This window comes from Sorghum bicolor, chromosome 5 (genome assembly GCF_000003195.3).
Source record: "Sorghum bicolor cultivar BTx623 chromosome 5, Sorghum_bicolor_NCBIv3, whole genome shotgun sequence".
Taxonomy (NCBI): Eukaryota; Viridiplantae; Streptophyta; class Magnoliopsida; order Poales; family Poaceae; genus Sorghum; species Sorghum bicolor.
In genome coordinates, this window is record NC_012874.2 from 6,759,610 (window position 1) to 6,784,853 (window position 25,244).

At 45.1% G+C, this 25,244-nt stretch overlaps 3 protein-coding genes and 2 long non-coding RNA genes across 8 annotated transcripts; 3 read left to right on the plus strand and 2 right to left on the minus strand.

Moving 5' to 3' along the window:
- On the plus strand, positions 1-1,671 carry LOC8072765 (myb-related protein Zm38). Its single transcript, XM_021460775.1, has 3 exons — positions 1-424; positions 561-690; positions 784-1,671. Exons 1-3 carry the CDS (start codon positions 292-294, stop codon positions 1,466-1,468), a joined length of 948 nt encoding a protein of 315 aa, XP_021316450.1. The 5' UTR covers positions 1-291; the 3' UTR covers positions 1,469-1,671.
- On the minus strand, positions 3,208-7,467 carry LOC110435560. 4 transcript variants are annotated; one of them, XR_002453298.1, is made up of 4 exons: positions 6,613-7,467; positions 6,404-6,501; positions 4,655-4,807; positions 3,208-4,479 (listed from the first exon to the last, which is right to left on the minus strand). It is a non-coding gene; the product is annotated as an uncharacterized LOC110435560 (long non-coding RNA). The 4 variants fall into 4 exon arrangements; XR_002453297.1 differs by having other exon boundaries at positions 3,208-4,220; positions 4,363-4,807; XR_002453299.1 differs by having other exon boundaries at positions 3,208-4,004; positions 4,150-4,807.
- LOC110435741 lies at positions 9,063-11,142 on the minus strand. Its single transcript, XR_002453595.1, has 2 exons — positions 10,814-11,142; positions 9,063-10,138 (listed from the first exon to the last, which is right to left on the minus strand). It is a non-coding gene; the product is annotated as an uncharacterized LOC110435741 (long non-coding RNA).
- On the plus strand, positions 13,166-19,886 carry LOC8072766 (transmembrane 9 superfamily member 1). The gene is made up of 12 exons (XM_002449062.2): positions 13,166-13,417; positions 15,379-15,571; positions 15,704-15,808; positions 15,928-15,945; positions 16,033-16,121; positions 16,193-16,345; positions 16,462-16,596; positions 16,831-16,997; positions 17,958-18,052; positions 18,197-18,570; positions 18,734-19,007; positions 19,087-19,886. The coding sequence occupies exons 1-12, from the start codon at positions 13,316-13,318 to the stop codon at positions 19,152-19,154; spliced, it is 1,773 nt and encodes a 590-aa protein (XP_002449107.1). The 5' UTR covers positions 13,166-13,315; the 3' UTR covers positions 19,155-19,886.
- Positions 21,760-24,759, plus strand: LOC110435852 (FT-interacting protein 1-like). Its single transcript, XM_021461927.1, has one exon. The coding sequence runs from the start codon at positions 21,760-21,762 to the stop codon at positions 24,757-24,759; it is 3,000 nt and encodes a 999-aa protein (XP_021317602.1).

Here is a 25,244-nt window from a genome sequence, read left to right on the forward strand (position 1 = left end):
ACCACCTCCTCCTCGTATAAAACCAACCACCACTCCCCCCCCCGGCTCCCCTGCCTTCCGTTGTTCATTCCACGAAACAAGGCTCGCGCCGGCTGCTTGGCTGCAGACACACCACGCCACCAGTCCATCGCCGGCACTCCGGAAGCACGCCCTTCTTTGTTCCTCCGACTCCCACTCGGCGGCGGCGACGACGACGACGGGAGGAGCGGCGGATCGAGCGAATCGATCTGTGCGTGCGTGGCTGTCGCGCGCGTCGATCTCTGCCGGGCAGGGCAGGTCAGGGCGGGCGGCATGGGGAGGTCCCCGTGCTGCGAGCAGGCGCACACCAACAAGGGCGCGTGGACCAAGGAGGAGGACCAGCGCCTCATCGCCTACATCAAGGCCCACGGCGAGGGCTGCTGGAGATCGCTCCCAAAAGCCGCAGGTGCGTGCGTACGATGCGGATCATCAAGATTTCCCTTTCTTTTTTTTTTCTTCTTCTATTATTGCAACATCGATGAGGGAATGGAAACTGGGAGGAGGAGGAGTACTTACGGCGGCGGACGGGATGTGCTGTGCAGGGCTGCTGCGGTGCGGGAAGAGCTGCCGGCTGCGGTGGATCAACTACCTCCGCCCGGACCTCAAGCGCGGCAACTTCACCGAGGAGGAAGACGAGCTCATCATCAAGTTCCACGAGCTCTTCGGCAACAAGTAATAATAAGCTGCCTCTGCTTCCCTGCAGCTGCAAAAAAAATGGAGCATTTCAAACAACGTACAGTCTCTGATCGTGTATCGCCGACGCAGGTGGTCGCTCATCGCCGGGAGACTGCCGGGCAGGACGGACAACGAGATCAAGAACTACTGGAACACGCACATCAAGCGGAAGCTCCTGGCTCGGGGCACGGACCCGCAGACCCACCGCCCTCTCGCCGCCGCCTCTGGCGCGCCCGCGGGGCAGCAGCATTACCAGCTGGAGCAACAGATGCAGGCAGCCGCGGCCGGCGTTGGCACGGTGGGCCATCCGCACCACCACCGCCACCACCAGCAGCAGCACCAGGCTCCGCAGCAGCAGGACGTCATCTCCAACTCGCCGGAGGCCGCCTGCACGAGCCGTAGCAGCGACGACGAGCCGCGGTCCTCCACGCCGACACCGCCGCCGCCGCCAAGGCGCCACCTGGACATCGACCTCAACCTGTCCATCAGTCTGTCTGCTTACCAGCCGCCGGAGGAGGAAAGCGGCAGCATCAAGTCGCCACTGATGATGATGATGATGAAGCAGGAGGAGGAGACAGCGGCGGCATCGGCGGCGGGCGGCACCAATGCGGCGGCGGCGGTGTGCCTGTGCCTCAACAGCCTCGGGTACCGGCCGGGCGTCGAGTGCGCCTGCGGCGGCAACGGCGGCGTCGGGTCCTCCTCCCAGTCCCAGCAATGGGCTCGGAGTTTTTTACAGGCAGCGGCGGCGGCGACGCCATGCTACAGAGGCCAATAGTGTTAAGACAGGAAGAGTGATCAGTGAGTGAGACAGTGACATAAGTGGGAGGGTTATTTACGCAGGGCAGATACTTTTAGTTAACTACTGGAGTACTAGTAGTAAAAAGCCACACATGCTTAGGCTTTAGCAGCTCTCTTTGTAAAACATGCATCATGGGTTATGAGGAGGAGATGTGCTCTTGTCTTGTCGTTTCTGGTTCAGCTGGCCGGCCTCGGACAAAGTGATCATGCCATGCCTAAAACTAACCTAATGCCTTGCCTCTCCTCAACAAATCATGCATAGAGTACTGTAGTTGGTAGGAGTAGTAGCATGCATCAAGTTCATGACTTTTGCAGTTGTGCTGCTCTACCTACCAACTTCTCGGTCTTTAAAACTGGACATGCAGTTGTTTAACTCAAGAGAATTACTCCAGCTCCAGGTGTCTAGTTTTATGATCTTTCATCACCATAGGCCTCTCAAAAACCAAATGGTTTTCAGAACTAAACAAGCACGTAGAGTAGAGATGTGCTTGAGTGGAAACAGTAGTACAAAAGGCATTGCAAAACGCATCAGATAGTCATGCATGGCTGCTGCCTTGCTGATGAGAGAGCTGATGAGAGATGCAGATGCTGGAAGTAGTGGATGGTGGTGTGCGCTGGTGGTTATGGTTATGGACAAGCCAGGTTCCTGAATGTCTGCAGACTACACATGACCACTTGGACGGACGGTGCTGAGCTCAGAAACAGAAAAGCTGGGTGCCGGTTTTTGGCACAAAAAAGCCTGTCTTTTGTAGAGGGAGGGGAACTGGGGCCCTGTTTAGTTCCCCAACCAAAATTTTTTCATCCATCCCATTGAATCTTTGGACACATGCATGGAACATTAAATGTACATAAAAAAAATAAACTAATTACACAGTTTGATTGAAAATCGCGAGACGAATCTTTTAAGTCTAATTACTCTATGATTAGCCTTAAGTGCTACAGTAACCTACATGTGCTAATGATAGATTAATTATGCTTAATATATTTGTCTTGCAGTTTCTTGACGAGCTATGTAATTTGTTTTTTTATTAGTTTCTAAAAATCCCTCCCGACATCCTTCCGACACATCCTATGTGACGCTCAAAAAATTTTCATCTCCAATCTAAACAGGGCGATGGAGAGGGAGCTGGCCATGGCCACTGCATTCCCACTGGCCAGGTCAGTTGGGAGCATGTGAGGAGTGAGATGCCCTTCCATTGGGCACTGGTTGGTTTGGTAGGTAGGTTGGTAGGTACAAGGGGCGGAAGGGATGTGAATGCAAAGTGCCACGGAGGAGCGGCATGGATTGGGGGCCAGCTTTTGTTTGGTTTCTTATTAATGACCTAACTGGTCGGAGCAGGGGACGGTGGTGGTTGGTGGTCTCATTGGCAGGTAGTAGTAGCAGCAGCAGCAGGACAGGATCCAAGCAAGAGGCAGCAGAGTGGGGGCCAGCAATGGTGATCTTCCTCAGTTTAAGCACAGCAGCTAGCTAGCAGTGGTCTTCTGGGGTAACCTCTCTATTCTCTGGGTGGTGGGGTTCTAACGAAACCTCTTTCCTCAGGCTGTCAGGCAGGAGGAACTTCCACAGATGGAGAGCTGTGCATGCATGCATATATGCATGACTCCTGTAGCGACTACAGTTATCATTGCTAATGGATGCTCTGCAGGCTGACTAACCCCCCTCTTTCGCTTCAGGAGGATAGGAGGCATGTAAGCATTGCTGGTAAAGAGAAAGAGTTGAAATAATGTACTAGTAATACTTTCTTGAACAAAGTAATTAAAAGAAAATGGATGTTACTGTTCTACTCAATCATGCTAATAATTGAAGCCAAAGATTATATTCTTTGGACTCTCGATCATGTCTCGGATCGAATGAAAGGCGACACCTGTTAGTAAATAAATTATTACAAAGTGCCGCGGCAAATGTAAAATTCCAGGCCTTCTGTTTTTTTTCCTCATATGACGCAGCATGATTCTCTACTTATCTTGTAATATAAGCAAGGCACATCATCAGTTAAAAAAACCGATGATGTTAATTCTTACTTAGCTGCTAAATGTCACTCTACCCATATTTTCCAAGATTTGCAATATCTGAATCCCTTGGTGACATAATATGAGCAGGTAGGAGAATTCTTTGCTAGGAAACTACTATTCTGGTAATATACTATGCGGTGCTCTGTTTTTTATGTGAGAATGTAGTGCTCTGATTTTATTATACAGTTGTTTTTTATGCTGGCATTTAGTATAAAGGAAATGAACTATTTTAGTACATTTCTATTTGTCCTAAACGTCAGCTAATGTTAACTAATAAACTTAGCATTCAAGTTGATGCATACCAATTGGGTTATTAATATTAGTAACGAATCACTGGAGAGATCGGATGAATCATGAATGAGATAGTCGTATATACTATATATGTATGTATTAAGTCTGCAAATCAACATGTCCTGTGAGATACTACATACCTCATTTTTCTCCAGGTGTAGCCTCAGTATGAAGTTGTGATATGATGAAGGACTAAACTGAAGCAAGTACTGTAACTGCCAACGTTAGTCTTTCACCCAGAGCAGAATAAATTATGCAGCAGTCAGTATCATAAGTACAAATTTTCCAAAAAAAAGCATCATAACTAGTACACAGATGACAGATCTCAGCACCGTGTAGGAATGCACGTGATACCTGTGTATTGAAGGACTCTGCCGTGGTGTCCTTGAGAAAACTATTCCCTCCTGAGCTCTCAATGTTTTTTTCTGTATAGTTAAGGTATATCACTGGATTTGAAGACACATGCTCATACATGATACTGGATCTCCCTAATATAGTAATAGTAATGTCTAAATGGGAGCAATTTAAAATTGGGACACCCAGTCGAGTACTAGTAGTTGATGCTACCTGTACAAGAAAGCCTGTTCATTTGAACGATGCCAAAGCTAATGACTTCAATCACACAAAAAAACACTCCTGTGGGAAACAAGAACTGGCCCATCTTGTCTAGTCAAATCGCATGCCCTTGATGTAGCCAAAAGAGAGTGAGTCCGGTAGCAACATATGGCATTTTGTAAGTAAGATATCTACAGATTTCTCGAGACATGTCTGAAAATTTATATCTTTTGAACTGACAGCTGCTAAAAGTTTTCCACAATTTGAACTGGGGAGGACTTTGATCGAGCGATCCAATAATTACCTTGGCTTGGGGTTAAAAGTTGTCCAATTCTTGGAAAAGTAAGTTTCCTGGCAGGAAAGAACCATGCTAGTGACATGAACCTTCCACCCAATGCCTCCTCATTCATGCATAAGATTGCTGACTCACTGTAAGTGTACAATGACCTGTGATCTACTGAAAAGATGAAATATTTTACAGGTTGGCCGGCACGGCAGGACCCTATGCAAAAACTTTCTAACGAGCAGTGAACCACGGAGGAGCAAAATGCAAATGAGAAAAGAAAATAAAAAGTGGCAAGGAATCTCTGTGACTGCAAAAGTTCCTCCCCCATTTGACCATCTGATCGGTGCATGGTTGCGGTGGTGGCGCAAATATATTCACCAAAAAGGACACGAATGACAAAACAACTGCACCCATGTATGAGCCTATGAGGCATTATTCCCTCTTTCCCCCTTGTGCTGACTGACCCACAGTCACAGTGGCTCAACCAAGTGTGGACCTCCATCCATGATCCATCCATTCATCCATCCATATTCTTAGCGGATGATGATTCACTATGTTCCTCCAGGATAGGCGCGAATTTAAACCACAACAATGCCCTACGCCTATGAGCAAGTACCACCCATGGCACTTGAATCATTCCAGATCAGATGATCCGGTGATCACGGACGTCGCGTTTACGGTCGTTCTTTCCTTCTGAATTTGCATCAATATGCCTTGTCGACCACTCAAAATGATCATAATATTCAACTCACTTGCAAAAAAAGAAGAAGAAAAAAGAATTCCGAATCTTCCTGGCCGGTGCGCAGAATACCACCACCAGGTCGGAGATGATGGCTGTAGCAATGGATGGCCAGGGAGAGGGCAGCAGGAGTGGAGAATAATACTCCAGCGCTAAGGTTTTCAAGGCAAGGGGAGGGAAAACTTGGGGCGGGCAGTGGTAGTTGGTCGTTGGTAGTTGGTAGGCCACATGACATCACCCCCAAAAGACAGCAGCAGCCACAGCCGAATCCCCGGGCCTGTGCTGTGCTCCTGCGTGCACCCCTCAGTTGCCAATTGCTCCCACCATCTCATCTCCGACCTCAACCATCCTTTTCAAACATCATTTTCCAATGGCTCAGCAAGTTTTTTTTATGGTATTAATTTGGGAAAAAGCGCTCTCTCTGTTGTTGCTGGGGCTCACCTTCTAGAAGCCAATTGGTCAGTGGATGCAGCATCTGTTTGCAAGCTAGTATCTCTATCAGTGATCTACTAGCTGAGCGGCAATGGATCCGGAAAGGCAGCTAATATTGCGGGTCACCTAATTTTTTTTTTCAAGAAAAAAAGGACCAGCTGCTGCTACAGTCCAGGAAAAGTTGAAAGTGATATCAGCCGGCCGGCCATTTTCGTAGTCTTAATTAGCCCAAGGCAACAAAAATCCAACACCCTATTTATTACTGACTTTAGTGGAACTCCAATATGCAACCTTTTCGGTTAAGTTACACGGTTTCGGATCACCCGGCCTGGCCCGCCCAACGATTGTTAAACGGTCAGGATCGAGGTCGCTAAACCTTGGTACACATCATCTAAGATCTTGTCACCCACATCGCGTGGTACGATATCTATCCAGTGATTTGTAACTGGTGGCGAATATGTTGGTCTTTTTTGTTTGATAATAAAGCAATCTTATCTTTCTGCCTAATCATCCAAACATCACATGCTCAATCTCACTTAATTAAGAGCTTGGTCATCTTGCCCATGTATCTAAATGAGAGTGTGCTGTGTACACACCTGGTTATGCAGATGACACCCATGCGTGCTTTGAGTAGGGGGAGACAGTCCAGCAACATGAATACATCCTTACATATTGGCATACTGGAGTATGTAACCTGCAAAGACCACATGTAAACCATAAAGTTATGATTGCATAAATAGTCTTGTTCAGTGTGTCACTTTCTTAAAGGTAGCTTGGAAGTTGAAAATTGCTAAGAAAACAATACCTTACAGCAGCTTTCCAAGACTATGGCCGAAGTAAATGAAATAGTAATAGCTGCAGGTATTATCAAGTCATGATTCTTCATTCAAGCTGTTCAGGACCATTCGGTAAACTCTGATGTATGTTGTGAAAAAGGCAACCACGGAAACTGCCAGATCACACATAATACAGGTCACAGTAATCTGCATAGCAAGGAAGGCCCAACAAAAATGCTAAGATTAAGACATCATAAACCCTTTTGCACTACCTCCAAATCACATCAAGAATACATCAGATGCACTTATCTTTGCAAAAAGAAACAAAAGGAAGTGTGTGAGCTTAATGATTCTGCTGAAAACAGTTCAGTGATAAAAATGCATATCTAGTCGTCAGAATACTTATATTGCAAAAATAACTCTAATCTATCCACACATATTCTTGTCTGCACTGACAGCAACCCCACCCACCAACCCATTGCGGTTGATCTTAGCTTTACAACTTTTGTTTTAGTGGCCCCCGGCGATGAAGACTTGTCACAATGACCTCCATTTGTGTTAACAGAATAGTGTATGCCATGATGTATTGCCACTAGCAGAGTGTAACAACTAACAAGTTACTTTTTGTGCAACTGTTGACTGTTGAGCTCCAGTAGTCTCGCAACAAAAGGTAGCTTCAATGAACTAGTACTGCAGCTAAAGCAGCAGAACATGTAAAGAACAAGCTAGGCAGTACATTGAGCACATGTGCAGCAGGTTGTTTTCTCCTAAAGTCAAAATGCAACTTTATTCATCGCCTCTCTAAAGACCTGGCATAGGTACTCACTCCATTATGGAGCACCAGAACCACTGGTGAGATTCTCCCCAATCGACAAGGCAAAATGCGCAGCCGGTTTGACTGCATGCCAAATTGCTTCTCAATCTTTTCCGACATGCAGCACACATGACATGAGCGGAGCAGATAAGTGCACAACTACCTTTTCCAGATGAAAATGAAAGTCACATAAGCTTTTGGATAAATATTCTTTTCAAAGAAAAAGAGAAGAAAAAGATGTAAAGAACTAAAGATGTTTTGACATTCATAATACTTAGGATGAGTTAGGTCTAGTGAAGGTTCTACCTATGACTATGAGAAGGACTCCACAAAACAAAACATAAAAAATAAAGAAAAATGAAGTGGGTGGGATATTGTGGATGCATGCGGATATGATGCCAAGCCTGGATAGCTTTACCTAACACCACCGTTTCAGCAACTGAAAGATGGTGTAAGTGATTTATCAGTAATATCAATGATAACGAATGCAATGACCCCTTCTAGAATGAAGTAGGTCAGGTGCAAAACATACTTCAAATCTTTGTCATTGCATCAGAACCAGCACCTAACAAGAGAAGTGAGTAAAAAGATACTAAAACATCCAGCGCACCCACCAGGCCACTCCAGTTGATAAAGGCGTGATGATATGGTAGGCTCGATGGATTGGAAGGTTCTATAGATCTTTGTCATTTCATCACCCGGGCGGCTAGGCCACCTAACATGCAGATAACAAGAGGTATTCTTTCATATTTTCTGGAATGACATCACTACTAGAACCTCTGGGGTGATAATTCATTGAACCACTGTCCCTGTCCAACTCCCATTTCCAGGAGATAGTCAAGAACATTTTAGGAAAAAACAAACTTATCCGTTACATTTCTGTTGTTCCATTTTCAAGCATACCATATAATTAATTAATATAGTCATTCATAATGCAAGATAAAGAGAAAAAAACAGCATGTAAGATATAGCATAACTTGTGCTGGCGAGCTAACCAAAAGCCTGTATAGCATATTGGCATTATTCAGAAGAAGAGCTTATTGCCCTACTCGAGGATTCAGGATAGGCCTTTACAGTGAGTGATGTACGCATTTGGCAATTTGGCTTGTTAATGCAAAACAAAAGTGTGTCAGAGATAGATGCTTGTTGGGACAGAAGCTTATGCAGAAAGGTTTGAGTTTAAATGAACTCAATAATACCAATCAGCTGCAGAAAGATGATGCCATGTGTAGCTAAAGAAAAGTAAACAGATTTCCAAGAAGGTGAATGTATCATTTGAAGATGTCATCCTAAGAACAAGCATGATTTTGATGATAAGTCTTAAACAACAAGATATGACTTCTATTACCTTATTCATGACACAAGCTAAATCATTACATGGGATAAAGTTGAAGGCATGGAGTGCTTGGCTAAATGTTTATAGAAATGAAATGTACTGAATTTCTGAATGGGCTTGGTGGCCAGTTAATGGAAAGTGCATTGACATGGACCAAATTGTTGCTTAAGCATTTAGAAGGAAGCAATTACTAAAAAGGCCAGTATCGGGCCATGGGCCTGAAATCTATAGCATCATTTGATCATATAATAGCAGAGAGCAAAAATAGTTTCAAAAAAAAAGACCAGAGTGATACATAGTCTATTGGATTTGAAAAAAAAACATCAGAGTTGTGAATGATTATAAAGAAATCATTTCAATACATATAATACAGATTTCAACCCAAGAATAAATACACTGGAGTTCATTGAGGGAACAACGGTCATCCACAATCACATATATATCTGGTTGATTGCATACCAGAACCAAAACTGCCTTAGCAACCGTTCTTAGGTAAGCAGATGACTTATCGTGAGCCCAATACTCCAATGCCCACCAGTGATAGGCCATATATGTTGTTATTGACACATTTCTGTTTGTGGCTGCAAAATTAATTGACTGGTCCAACCTTGAGCTTTGCTGACATCTGCACATGCACAGTACCTACGTAGATCATAGAACTACAGTAACATGATTGAATTAGATGTAGAATCAACTGCAAATTAGATTATTTTGTTCCTTGGTTCTAATCCATTTTCTTCTTAATATAATGACAGATAGCTCTCCTTCCTGTTTGATAGATGATGTTTCTTTTTTAAAAAAGCCATGCTCAGATTTATTTCATCGTTTTGAGAATAAATGTTTATGTTGAAGCAAATCTGATGGTTTGAATATGGACTTTTCGTCAGGTTCAGGACAAGCAGAATTATTGGTAGAATAGAAACCAGGTCAACTAAAAGAACATTGCACGGATCAACCAATCAAGCCTATATGAATATCATGTTGTCATAAAAAAATCTAAATACTGCTAAAATGGAAATCCCATTCAGGCCCTGCTTGGAATGCAGGAGCTTCACAAATAACAATTGAATTCGCCATATGCTTTGTTTCTCCAGATACGCATCCCTCACTGGATTCATTTCAAAGCACAGAAAATACAAAGGGTAAGGGCTCTAGTTGCCTTTGTTTACCTCACAAATATTACAGAGCATATTTTTGTTGTATCCTAAAATAAACCTCTGTGTCCTTTCCCCGTTTTTCCAAATAGGATATAACAATGTCCAATTCAACATATGTCTTCTTTTCTTTCTTTCTCTTTTTTTTTTTTTTTTGCAAATACTCAATAACTTGTCCACACCATATTATGCAGTCCTGCAAAGCTCGTAGGAACTATATCCAGATACTACTTCGGGGTAGAATACATCATCTACATTAGCATTTGCAGGGATATCAATATCATCTCATGGCTTGAGTAACTAAACCATGACAGAAAGTAGAAAATACCAAGGTAAACAACAATAATGTATTGGGTGGGGCATGGGTTGACATTCCCACTTAGGTTGGCGAACAAAGGTACAGATCGCAAGAACTAGCAGTATCACAAGTGCAGCTTTCCATGGTTCCATGGTTGAAACCAGACTGCGGTCCCTAATACAGGCCATCTGATCGCAGGATCAGGCAGCTAAGATCATGATTATGCAGGAATTCACTAATCCTACTGAGGCCAGAACATCAATTGGCCACTTATGAGAACCATTCAGCTTCAGTCAGCGAGCATCACTAGTCTCTGACTGACCCGAACCCTTCAGGAAAAACACACACATGAGCTGCTCCGCTGGTGCACCGTACAGTACATAATTTATTTATCTTGTTTGATTTGTAGACTTGTAGTAGTATTTTTGAATTCCCGACTCCTCACTCCTCGATTGATCCGTTCGTCCACAAGTTCCACCGACCAAATTTAACCCCAGACCAACAAATTCGTCCCCACGGAAACTGAATCGATCACCTTAAGGGCAGCAACGGCTAGCACCGGCGCGCATAAATAAACCCTAGCTAGACGAAATGCGGAACAACTCTACGGGGAGCACGAGCGCCTCACCGAGCTAGGAGTGGTGGATGCCTCATCGGAGAAGCGCCCGCCGCGCCCGGCGGCGGCTCCCACGACCCTGCCCCCGCCGGCGGCGAGACGGCGATCGGGCCTCTCCGGCGCGGCCGCGCCGGTGGGAAGCCCCGCGAGCTGGAGGATTTTCAAATGGGAGCGGAGGTTTTGCTGCGTGGTGTTTGATTCTCGTTGGGAAATGGGAGCGGAGTCTCTCAGCGATGGCGCGCAAACAACGCGGCGGGGGGTTTCGGTGTCAGGCTGATGGTTCGAGGGGTTTTGCTTTTTGCGTTTGCAGGCAAAGATGTATTTTACAAATTTATCCTCGTATAAAGGGCTCTCAGTCGGACTTTTCTCTTTTTTTTTTCTCGAGAGAAGCTAAAATATTCTTCTTCCACATTCAAAGTATTCGACGTGTTTACTGAAATATCTATTACCCTCTCCGTTATAGATTACAAGATGTTTTACATATATATTACTCCCTCCATCCCAAATTGTAAGTCATTCCAAAAATCTTGGAGAGTCAAACTTTTTTAAATTTGACCAAATTTATATGATAAAATAATTATTATTATGATATCAACTAAGTATCATTAGATTTTTTTTTAATTATATTTTCATAATATACTCACTTTATGTTACAAATCTTAGTATTTTTTCTCTATAAATTTGGTCAAACATGAAAATGCTTTGACTCTCCAAAATTCTTGGAATGACTTACAATTTGGAATCGAGGGAGTATATCTTAATATATAGTTAAAGTAATATTTTGAGAAAAGTAAAACATCTTACAGTTTTAAACGAATAAGTAAATTATGATAGATGCTAATTGCTAAACGAACCTTGACTGTTACATGCTCCACCAGATACATGATATGTTGGCTGCATAAGAGATCTTTTATGTATCAGGTCATTTTACTGCATCGTTGCATAAAAAAGTTATGCATAAAACTAACTATGGTGATAAAAAAGACGCTTTATATAGTGTTGATCATGAACATCTTTCACTCTGACTTAGGGAAGCACTAGTGCATGCAGCACCTAGTGTTAGCCTCAACACAAAGTTGTGCTCCGCGTACACTACAATGAGTTAAGGCTAATAGCCTCTCGAGCAAGTACAACTTTGCCCTCTACTATGGTCCAACACTATCATTATTGTGGCTCAGCTTTTCTCCAAAGTTTCTTAGTTTTTTGTCTAATAGACTCATGCTCTTCCATGCCACGACACAACGACATGGTGCCACTTCAACTTTTTGTTAGGGCAAGCCATTGTTTCCATTGCAGGAGAATGTGAAACCCTGGAAGGCTAATATTCTTGATAATTTGGGCCCTATATGCATAGATGGAAGTTGGGGCAGCACTCCAGGGTGGAGCATTGGGCATGATTTTACTATCTTATTAAATCGTCGAACATTTCAAAAAAATCGTCTAAATTTTTGAGTTCATGCATCTCTAACTATGTTTCTAACATTACCATCTGTAGCATGCCAAATAAATAATCAATACATGGTAGATACTCCCTCCGTCCCCAAATACTGCTATTTCTAGCTGATTTCAGACAGATTAGTGTGGCAAACAAAAGACCATTCTACCCTCAATTAATTTGGGTTCCACCATTTAATCATGCACATTAAGCCATGGTTCTCTTGTTCCAACGAGCTGCATTTAATGCCAACTAAACAGACTCAAACAATTACCAAGCGCCAAAGTACTACTTCCTAGAAGAAATTAAATGGGTTGGTGGACCACAAAAGTTCCAAGAAGAAATTAAATAGGCTGGTGGTCTGAGTATGCTAGTAGAAATAGCAGTATTTGTGGATAAAATTTTCTCCTAGAAATAGCAGTATTTAGGGACGGAGGGAGTACAATGAAAACAATTAGTTGTTAGATTACTTGAAAATAGATGTTATATATTTTTTCTAAATAATATACTAAATACAAAGTTGACTCATGAGTAAATGGTTTGCATTCCGTAAATAGGTGCGGTATTACTCTGTTGATTCACATGTCACATTAGTTTTGTACCCATCAAATATATGTGATCATATATTTGAAATTTTTTATAGTTTCACAATATACAATTATATGAATTATATCTATAGAATCATTTCTCATAGTGAATCTAAATATGTATATTTTTAAATGTATAGTCAAAGATATAAATATTGCCTTAAGATAATAAGATGACAATAGTAATACGACATATAAAAAATGGAAGGAGGTACCTTCAGCACACAGGAAGAAGGAATAATGAAGCACGGCCTATGCTGCATTTACACTGTTTTGTCGTGATTTTTCTCATGTTTGCCTCGTGATTACTCTTTTCTCACATCTTAAACATTCTCGCATACAGAATTACAGTAACAACATTTTCACAAGGGCTTGTGCGGAAAAAAACCTCTCCTCTGCCTACCTCCTCCGTATGAGGCAGCTCGTGCTCGTTCGAGACTGAGAGGCACCCCCGCAGCCGCCTCGCACCGCGCAGATCTCGCCGCCGACGAGATGCTCCGCCGCGGCGTGCTCCTCCAGGCGGCCGTCCACCTCCTCCTCCTCCTCGCCGTCGCACGCTCGCCCCTCGCGTACGCCTCGGAGGCCGACCACAAGGTGCCCGCCCATTCACCCCAACCCTAGATCCGAACATTCCTTCCCTTGGCTGGATCCGTCGAGGCGCCGCGCCGCGCCGGATCTAGGCGTCGCGTGCCGGCGTGCCGCTGGGGGGCACCGCGTGCTTAATTCCGGGGGGACGGGTTTGGTCTGTAGCTCCGTGGGGCGAAATTCTGGGCGCTTACTGGTTTGGAGCTATGATATGATGAGCGAGATAACGGTTTGAGGACTGTTTCAGAAGCTGGTTGTTTTGATCATGGTTGCTATGGGGAGGTGTGGGCAAGAAATTGTGACAGCCGCATTCAGACAAAAGTTTGTTCCTTTTTGTTCGTATATGCAATAAACTTTCAGATAGTGTTGCCATTCTCGTTGAGAAACAGTTGGGTTCTAGTTGCATCATTGTAGGCTCGTGTAAGATTAAATATATATAGGGGACATCTCTTTGCTAGTTCGCTTACAATTGCAAGCATGTTTTCTTGGTCCTGCTTATTAGATGGTGCATGTCATGTCTACGAAAGGGCACAATGCACGCATTTCATCGCGGGCTTACAGTTGTTATGCTACACTTTAATTTGGTAGTTATCGTGGGGATTCCATCGTGGAGAATTACTAGTTGAGCATGCTGTAGACTTGATAGTTCAAAGACGAATACATCTTCATTTTTCATTTTTTTGTTAACACAGTTGGCTAAGAAGGGATGAGCTTTAGCACATCGGCAGGTCCTTGCAGCAATTTCCTGGGGGTAGCAGTTCTGTTTTGGACATTATTTTAGTTTCATGTTGAGTGTAACTGCATTTGGACTTATCAGAATAATTACTTTGAGTGTCTTCTGATCTGTATGGTGACTGGTACTCTGTGATGTAAAGTCAGGCCTTGATGTCATTAGACAGAAACTGTGATTAGTAAGGTAAAACAATATGTGGATTATGACAAGGTGCCAATAACTTCTTGATGTTGGCTAAGTGATTGAATCTTCGCCTTGGAATAAAAGGAATTGGTATTCTTGCGATCTAACCTATTATTGGGAATCAGTCCTACACTTGTCCTATCATACCTTCTTCGTGTATACGAAATAGTAGACTGGACTAACTCAATTCTTACAAAATCGCGAATTAGATTGCAGTCGGATGTTTGGGGTACTATAAGTGATCAGGGGATAGTAACTCATATCACAGGGGGAAACTTTGCGCAGAGTTCCATTACGATTAATGGTTGGCTTCGAGATTTCTTGTGGGCACAGGCATCCCTAGTAATTCAGTCTTATGGTTCTTCATTATCTGCATATGGTCTTTTTTTCTTAGGCGCTCATTTTGTCTGGGCTTTCAGTTTAATGTTTTTATTCAGCGGCTGTGGTTATTGGCAAGAACTCATTGAATCTATCATTTGGGCTCATAACAAATTAAAAGTTGCTCCTGCTACTCAGCCTAGAGCCTTGAGCATTATACAAGGATGTGCTGTAGGAGTAACCCATTACCTTCTGGGTGGAATTGCCACAACATGGGCATTCTTCTTAGCGAGAATTATTGCAGTAGGATAGTGGCTAGGAGGATTTGAAAGGCATTATGGAATTAAGATTTCCCAGCTTTAGCCATAGACTGCTTACCCTTTTGTTTCTGACTACAAGATGCTGTTCTGTGTTAGAGTCCATGAAATATCTACGTCTCTGATGATTAGGATTAGAAGATTGAATCCCTGGGCTTAAGAAATATCAGAGTTCTTATTCCTGATATGGTTGGGGCTGTTTCAAATTAAACATTTAGTGGTCATGATCACTTTGTTTCTATATCTTTCACTGTTACCCTTGATGCTGCAGTATTCAGAAAAATTGTTTCCTACAACCAGAACCAGCTAAAATTTTGCCATTTTTTCAAAATTTACCTGCACTGAATTTAACTATGATGAGAATGCCTTCACCTATTAAAAGCATTGCAGCTTCTAATTATTTTTCTTATTATGTGCAGTATAAAACAGAAGAACCAGTTAAGCTATGGGTAAACAAGGTTGGGCCTTACAATAACCCTCAAGAGACTTACAACTATTACAGTCTCCCATTTTGTCAACCATCTGAAAACCCTTCACATAAATGGGGTGGTCTCGGAGAGGTCCTTGGTGGAAATGAGCTGATTGATAGTCAGATCGATATAAAGTTCATAAGTATGCTTGCCTTCTCTTGACATCCTCCTGAAGTTTGTTTATTTCTTGGACCATGCATTGATGCGTGTTTGTTCCTGTGACTGAATTGATTTATTTCATTGGCCTTTCGTTTGAATGTTTCTTTTGTTCTAGAAAATGTGGACAAGGGGGCCATTTGCACAATTGAACTTGATGCTCAAAAGGTTGAGCAATTTGCTAATGCCATTGAAAACTCATATTGGTTTGAGCTTTTCATAGGTATGGAAAATCCTCATTTAGTTTCATTCTGATCAACATTTTTTGGATGCTTTATCTTGTTTCTGACATTCTTTGTGTCCACATTTTTTCCCAATGCTTACTGTGGTTCAATAACCTAGATGATCTGCCATTGTGGGGTAGGTGGTTTTATACCTGTCCATTTCTGTTGCACAAACTCTTTCTATTTTCTTTTGAAATAATGGAGCCAGTTTCCCTCTGAGCAGGTTTTGTTGGGGAGACTGACAAAAACAATGAGAACAAGCACTACCTTTACACTCATAAGAACATTGTTGTTAAATACAATGGTAACAGGGTATGTATTGTATGTAACCTTAAAAGGATTAGCTGAGACCTATATGTTGGCTAATTACATTTCCTCTGCAGATAATTCATGTGAATCTAACGCAAGAGTCACCTAAGCTTCTTGTAGCTGGTAAAAAGTTGGATATGACATATTCAGTCAAGTGGGTGCAAACAAATGTAGCATTTGCACGGCGTTTCGAGGTTTACTTAGACTACCCGTTCTTTGAACACCAGGTAATTCTTGCTTGCACCAAAGCCAAGACCATTTCAAAAGGACACTTTGGTCTTATTTCCTTGACTCTGACAAAGGTGGACATTGATGATGGCTGACTCTTTTTTTCCATGTTCAGATTCATTGGTTCTCCATCTTCAATTCATTCATGATGGTTATTTTCTTGACTGGTTTAGTGTCAATGATATTGATGAGGACACTAAGAAATGATTATGCAAAATATGCTCGTGAAGATGACGATCTGGAATCACTTGTAAGTTCTGAACCAGGAATCTTTAGCACATCAATGTACTTATATATTTCTCATTTTGTCTGCTAATATAACTTAATATTTTCTCAGTTGATTTTATCAATATCATATGGTATTTCTAAAATAGAAAAATCCTTTAGGCAAACATTATGAGATTATTATAGAAAAATCCATCCATCATTTTCATGCCAGCAATCTAATATTGTTCAGGATTAAGATATGGGTTTCCTTTTTCAGGAGCGAGATGTTAGTGAGGAATCCGGGTGGAAGCTTGTCCATGGTGATGTGTTCCGACCTCCTCGCAGCCTGGTGTTTCTTTCTGCCCTTGTTGGTATTGGCACTCAGCTAGCAGCTCTTATCCTGCTTGTGATTGTGTTGGCCATTGTTGGCATGTTATATGTTGGGTAAGCTCATAACCAGCTTTCTTTGTTTCCTTTTTTCTGCCTTGGATGTGCAAAATTCAGGTGTTTAATTGATTAAAGTGTTTTTTTGGCTAATCAATATATTTGTCTGAACCTGAAAATTATGAATAAGAATGGCTTAGCTTTCAATGGGTGTTCTTGTTTTATGCTTAAATAAATCATCTCTTTCTTTAGACAAAATGGCAAATTGATTTTTTTGGTGGATTATGAGTCTCATTTTGATTTATGACCGCTGTAGGATGTTTAGATAAAATAGTTGCTTTTGCATAATCTGGCAAAAATTCCTTCTATTGACATCTGGAATAGTGCTCCGTGAGATGTAATGTGCATGAGCGAACAACCCGGAATTTACAACCCATCCATTGTTCTGACTTGGAGAGCATGAAAAGTTTGTAACATAGAAATTACTAGAATCCTGCTTTAAACATTATGTGAGTACATCAATAATGTAGATTCAAAACTATTCTTAGAGATTAGAATATATGCTCTATCTATCAGATATATGAAGCCATCATCACAATCTCTGATGTGTCGCACTTGTACAAAAAAAAAACTTGACCTGCGGGGGGTAAGATGGCCCCTGGGCATTGTGCGATAGAGAAGGCTTCTCACGCAAGTCAAGAAAACCCCGAACCTCCGCCCCACTGATACCAGCGGTCCGTAGCCCATGTTAGACTGGGCTGGACTTCAGAAATGGCTTTGGACATGGGGCAGACAAGGGGATTTTTTTTACCCCCAGCCTGAAATTCGCTCCCACGGGGAGTCGAACTCAGGACCTGGGGGGTGCCGCCGGAGTTCAATAACCGCTTGAGCTAGTGTCCTTTGGCGCTGCACTTGTACAAACTTCAGTTTTAATAAAAAATGATATTGTTCACCTTGTATGAGTTTCCATTAACATTTCTGCTCAAGCCCCTAACTAAAATACTTTGTTCTATTCACCAGGCGAGGAGCTATCATCACAACCTTTATTGTGTGCTATGCTCTTACATCTTTCATCTCTGGATATGTTAGTGGTGGCCTCTATTCAAGGAATGGTGGTATGATTCTGCACATTTTTTTTATTCAAGTTCTCTGTTATACTTACCCATGTTATGTGGCTCCAATAAATAGATTCTTGAATTTGAAATTTCCTGTTACATTGTTCTTCACCTCACTGAATGTGCTACTTCATGATATGGCAGGCAAAACCTGGATAAAGGCTATGGTCCTTACGGCATCACTTTTTCCATTCTTGTGTTTCTCAATTGGATTGGTGTTAAACACTATTGCTATCTTCTACCGATCATTAGCAGCTATACCATTTGGCACAATGGTTGTCATGTTTGTTCTTTGGGCTTTCATCTCCTTCCCGTTGGTTCTATTGGGGACTGTAGTTGGTAGGAATTGGAGTGGTGCTCCCAACAACCCATGTCGTGTGAAAACGATCCCACGCCCTATTCCTGAGAAGAAGTGGTACCTTACACCTTCTGTTATTTCATTGATGGGTGGACTTCTCCCCTTCGGCAGCATCTTCATTGAGATGTACTTTGTATTCACTTCCTTCTGGAACTACAAGGTAAAGAAAAACAATATATTGGTGAATGTTCCACTGATTGGAAGTACTCAAGTTCCAGTCACCAGCATTTAGAATGATCTGCACTATTTTCTTAGTTACAGCAGCAAAGTTTGTTTCTTTTAGTTTCAAGGAATATTGAGTCCATCACTTGGTGCCTTGGCAGGTGTACTACGTCTATGGTTTCATGTTGCTGGTCTTTGTCATCCTCATAATAGTTACCATATGTGTCACTATTGTGGGTACTTATTTCTTGTTGAATGCTGAGAACTATCATTGGCAATGGACATCATTCTTCTCTGCTGCTTCTACCGCCTTGTATGTATATCTATACTCTATATACTATTATCATGTGAAGACAAAGATGTCAGGCTTTTTCCAGACAAGCTTTTACTTTGGTTACACCTTGATGTTCTGTCTTGGATTGGGAATACTTTGCGGTGAGTTTTTAAACTATTTTTCATTTCATTTCAAGCTTACACAAGTCCTATTTTGACACCTTTCTATGTGTACATGTAGGTGCTGTTGGATATTTGGGCTCCACTCTATTTGTGAGGAGAATCTACAGAAATATCAAATGCGACTAAACTTGGTCGAGGCTGTTAGCATGTCTTGTCACAGTACGGTGCAGAGTAATACCTTGAGCTTCTGATTAATTTTGAAACTACACAGGAGGTTGCTCTCCCTTCGGTTACTCTTAATCTTTTTTTTGGCCTATCTTCCGCCATGGAAGTGTGGAACTGCCCTGATAAATGTATACCTATTAGTTGGGGAATTAGTCAGAGTACTGGAAAGTACATGTAGGTTCTTTTTGTGTGGCCTCTCTTGGTCAATTGTAGGAGTACATTGATGAATATTACCGCCGTGCAGATTCCAGCGGGCTAGAATTGCCCCTCTTATGAGTTGCCACATCCAGTTTTCATATCCCCCTTGTAGTATAAGTAGGCTAATATATTGAAGTTAAGTATATCTTAATGTGTTTGATTTATTTTTTGTTGTTGCACTTGAAAGTATATTGAAGATTTTGAAGTAGACTTCAGCAGTTCAGCACATGTATCAGCTGCTTTGGTTGGTTTGCAGAATTCTAGACCGAATGACAATTGTAGACCTATCTACGTCTAGTTTGACTGTGGGGCAGTATTTGTGAAGGGCACTGGGCACTTTTGCAGCGATCATCCATTTCTTCTTCCACTGCCAGAAGTAACTAATTGTCTCCTGTCCATATGCCATGATCTAGCAATTGTACTAATTCTATTACTACAGAATGTATCATTAATGCCTGGACTATATATTGTTTTCATTTTAGTACTAGTTTTTTTGTTCTCTTTGGTTCGCATGATGTTTAATTTCGAGCTTATCCCAACTTGTTTGACACTAAAGGGTATAAGCCTTCGATGTGTTGGGTAGGAACTCTCAATCTTGTAATCACAGCTGTGTAGCGTCCACCACAGCTGGAATATTTTTGTAGAGTTTGCACACTGAATTCAGAAAAATACTTTTGGTAGCACGTTTCCTACATTGCACATCCGCTACCGCAACAGTGCTTCAAGGAGCTGTAGTATTGCCATTCATTTAACTATTGGTCGTTTTATTTTTGGGGTATAGTCAGGTGCTAGTGTAGTGTATAACAGATGTCAAGTTCATAAGATCAGTAACTTGCTGGAAGTCATCAGTGTAGAGAAAATAGGGATATACTACTTCCCAACCATTTCTTATGATGTGTCGATGTTATCTTTGTGTGATTGTTTTAAAGCCAATTGGAGTTCTCAATGAGGTCGCTCTCGCCAAATTGACTGTCCATGTAGGATATACGCAAGAAATCCATTGCGGCAAGCAAAGATATTGTTTCTTTTGGAAGACCAGGGCATATGAGCATATCCCAGTCAACGATGTGTTTATATGTTTCTCTTGTGTCCCACAGGAATCTTTTGTAGCCCTTGAAGATTACTTGCAGCAACATCCCTGGTTTGTGCCCCTGCCTGAGTTTATTTACTCCTGGACGATGACCTAATGTATGGAGAGCTTAATCCAATGAGGGTGAGGTCATTTGGAATGTGAGACATTGTCGGCCAAATTTGAAAACCAAACACAACTACACAAGAATATTCTCACCTTTTTTTGATATTATAAGAACAAAAAAAGGCATGTTTGTCCTGTGGACAAGTCAATGCAGCAAACGCTTAAGCTTGGTAGTAACTACTCCCTCTCTGGCTGTATTTCAAGTTAGGCCTTGTTTAGTTCACCTAAATACATTGAATCTTATGGCACATGTATGAAACATTAAATATAGTAAAAAAAAATAAAAACTAATTACACAGTTTGTCTGTAAATTATGAGCTGAATATTTTAAACCTAATTAGTCTATAATTGGACAATATGTCGTAAACAAACGAAAGTACTACAGTGCTCCGAACCAAAAAAAAAATTTAGAAACTAAACAAGACCTTATAAGTCATTTTGTTTTTTCTGTTTTTTAAAGTACATAATTTTTTGCTATGCACCTAGATATATTTTGGAACAAGACTTATAGTTTGTAACCAAGAGAGTACGTACTAACCGAATGATTATGCTTAGGAATTCGGAGTAAAACAAATGTGGGCAAATATCATGGTTGCAACGTCACAACGCAAAATGATGCATGCATGCATGCATGCATGCTTACAACACACACTTACACGCACGGGCAAGCGTAAACCAATGGGTGGTGACCTGGCCCCGGTCACAAGACTTGGTTTAGCATTGCATAAGTGAACACCAGATTCGGCTTAAATTTCCTCACTCTTTCTATATCATCAACTGGGTTTCTTGGTTCAGCTTGTACTTGCCTATAGCTTCGTTTCTATTCTCCTACCTGTCATCATCGCCATTTCCAATCTAGCCAACATGGACAATACACAAGTATACAACTATGCTTGTCTCGCTATCGCAGACATATGTTTAGCCAATGGATTGCAATTGCACGATCAATTTGCATCAGAAAATGACACCCTGATCCTCCCTAATCAGGCTATGAACTCTAACTGCAACTTGATATAGAATTGACACGGAAGAAGCCATGAAAGCGTAGACTCTGCAAGTCTGCAGCATTCTACATTTCCCCATGCATATACACCAAAAAACTGCTTTCCTGAAGTAGGTAACATTCGACATCAGACCAAACGCTTCGAGCCTACTGTCGTCGTGCACTACAGCATGAAGCTGGTGGTCGAGGTCATCGGCGCGCACGACCTGCCGGCGAGGCGCGGCCGTCACGGCGTGACCCCGTTCGTGCAGGTCGCGTTCGGCGGCCAGCGGCACGCGACCGGCGTCAGGCCCGGCGAGGCCAGCCCGACGTGGAACGAGACGGTCGTGTTCGTAGTCGACGCGACGACGATCGCCGGCCGCGGCGCCCGGCTCTCGGACCGTTCCATCGACGTCGGGGTCTACCACCGGCGCGGCTCCGGCCGCAAGAGCTGCCTCGGCCGCGTCCGCCTGTTCGGCGCGGCCGCCGCGCCGTCCGCCGACGAGGCCGTCCTCCTGCGCTGCCCACTCGACAAGCCCAGCTTCTTCTCCCCGGCGCGCGGCGAGGTCGCGCTCCGGCTCTACCTGGCGCCGTACGGACCGCCGGCTACTCCCACCGCCGCCGCCGCCGCCGCTGGCAATGCCTACTCTACCACGTATGCCACAACCACCTTCAACGACACCGCCTCCATCGCCGGCGGTCCAGAGACAGTCGTCGGTGGCGCGAGCACGTACTCATCATCTCCGGCAATGGTGATCAAGAAGAAAAAGAAGACGAAACAACCGGCGCAAGAGCCGCCGCCGCTGCATGTCTTCAACTCCATCCCCACGCAGTCCAGCACGGGGTCACTGATCTTCCCTCCACCGCCACCACCGCCGCCGCCGCCGCCGCCAACCGCAGCCCCAAAGGCCACCAAGAAGGCGGCGGAGTACCTCATGGTTGACAAGCTGGAGTTCCTGTACGTCAACGTAGTGCGCGCCAGGGGCCTCTCCGGCATCGACCCGTACGTGGAGGTCCGTGTAGGCAACTACTCGTCGGCGACACGTCATCTCGTCGGGAACCATGAACCGGAGTGGAACCAGGTGTTCGCCTTCTCCAAGGACCAGCTGCAGGCGGACAGCGTGGAGGTGATCGTCAAGGACAAGAACCTCATCGTGTGGGACAGCATCGCCGGCAGAGCTCACCTGAGCATCGCCGAGGTCCCAAGCTTGGCTCCTCCGAACCGCCCTCTGGCGCCACAATGGTACGGGCTCAAGGGCGCCAAGGGCCAGTGGACGGGCGGCGAGGTCATGGTCGCCGCCTGGAAGGGGTCGCAGTCCGACGAGGCCTTCGCCGGCGCACTGCACGCCGACGCACACGACCTGGCACCGGCCGCCGTGGCCGCCACCCAGACGAAGAGCTACTTCGCGCCACGGCTGTGCTACCTCCGGTGCCACGTCATCGCCGCCCACGACCTGGTCCACCCTGACCGCCGCCGCCGGATGAGCGTGTTCGTGAGGGTGCAGCTCGGCGCGCAGAGGTGGTACACCCGGGCGTCGCCGAGCGCTAGGTGGGACGAGGACTTCTTCCTCGTCGCGGCGTGGCCGTTCGACGAGCCCCTGGAGGTCGCCGTCATGGACATCGTCTCGCCGGAGCGGCACGAGCTGCTGGGCGAGGTCACTTTCCCCAAGGGAAGCATCAAGGTGCAGCAGTTCGACAAGAAGAAGATCAAGCCGCCGGCGCCGTCATGGCACGACCTCGAGCTCCCGCGTTCGTCCAACGGCGGCGCCGGCGGTGGTCGTGGCGATGATGATGCCCGGGACAGATCAGGACGGCGGCACGAGTTCAGGAGCAAGATACAGCTGCGCGTCTACTACGACGCGGCGTACCACGTCCTCGACGAGGTCACGTCGTACGCCAGCGACTTCCAGCCATCGGCGCGGCCGCTCCGGTCGCCGGCCATTGGTGTCCTCGAGCTCGCCGTCCTGCGAGCAACCGGCCTCCGGTCAACGAAGCGAGGGACCGTCGACGTCGACGCCTACTGCGTCGCCAAGTACGGGCACAAGTGGATCCGGACACGCACGCTCCTCGACACGGCGTCGCCGAGCTGGCAGGAGCAGTTCACGTTCGACGTGTTCGACCCCTGCACCGTGCTCACCGTCGCCGTCTTCGACAACAGGCAGCTCTCCGCCGACGCCGACGCCGACGCCGACGCGCCGCTGGGCAAAGTCCGGATCCGCGTCTCCACGCTGGGCTCCGGCCGCACGTACGAGCAGCCCTACTCCCTGTTCGTGGTGCACCCCACGGCGGGTCTCCTCCGGTGCGGCGAGCTCCACCTCGCCGTCCGGTTCACGCACACGGCGTGGCTCGACATGATGTCGCTGTACCTCCGGCCGCCGCTGCCGAAGCAGCACTTCGCGAGGCCGATCCCGACGCACCTCCTCCCGAGGCTCCGGCGGCACGCCGCGGACGTCGTCGCGTCCCGCCTGGCGCGCGCCGAGCCGCCGCTGCTCCCGGCCGCCGTGCACTACCTCCTCGGCAACCCGAGGCACGACGACGTGCCGGAGCGCTACGCGTACAGCATGCGCAGGTCGGTCGCGACGTGCGCGCGCCTGCGCGACGTGGTGGCGCCGCTCGCCGCGTTCGCGCGCTGGTTCCGGGGCGTCCGCGACTGGGACAACCCGGTCACCACCGTCCTCGTCGCGGCCGTGTTCCTCGTGCTGGCGTGGATGCCGTCCCTCCTCCTTCCGACCTTCTTCCTCTACCTGTTCGCCGTCGGCGCGTGGAACTTCTGGCGGCGGCGGCCGGCGGGGCCGGCGCAGATGGAGCACTACAGCGACGGCGTGCCCCAGGGCATGTTCGAGGAGGAGTTCGACGCCGGGTCGCCGTCGGGGACCCCGCCGGAGGCACTCCGCGAGTGGTACTGGCGACTCCGGGGGACGGCCGGTAACGTTCAAATGCTCATCGGCGACGTCGCCTCGATGGGCGAGCGCGTGCACGCGGTGCTGGAGTGGAGGGACGGCCGCGCCACGGTGATCGCGCTCGCGGCGGTGGCCGCGCTCACCGTCGTGACCTACGCGGTGCCGTTCAGGGCGCTGGTGTGTGTCACCGGAGTCTACGTCATGAGGCCTCCGCTGCTGCGGCGGAAGGGGCCGTCGCCGCTGACGAGCTTCTTCCGGCGGTTGCCGTCCGATGCCGATGTCATGCTGTGAATTTGTGGTGGACGTACACTTTTACAGCAGTTCTACACCGACGTCATGACGGCTGGTTCTACGCGGTTGTATGACAAGCTACCCTATATAAGTCCTAAATTTAACCAAAATTATATAGAAAAGAACAAACCAAATTAGCATATAATTAGTTACATTATATGAAATTTAGTTTCATGATTTAGGCTCTGTTTGGCATGGCTCCACTTTATTAGTGAAGCTATTTTTTTAAGCTTCAACTCCATGAACAACTTTATTGGTGGAGTCGAAGTAGTTTTAGTAAATCGTTTAGCAAAACAGCTCCACATGTAAACTTTCTTAAAATATGCTCTCACAAAACATCATATATGACAAGGTGAAGCCAGGAGAAGCCATTATTTTTGACTTTTTCCTATCCTAAGGCTCTATGAGAACATGTTTTTAGGGGTTTTATCGGTCAAGCTATTTCATTTTATTCCATTAGCAGAAAAGACTCTAAATGACTCCCG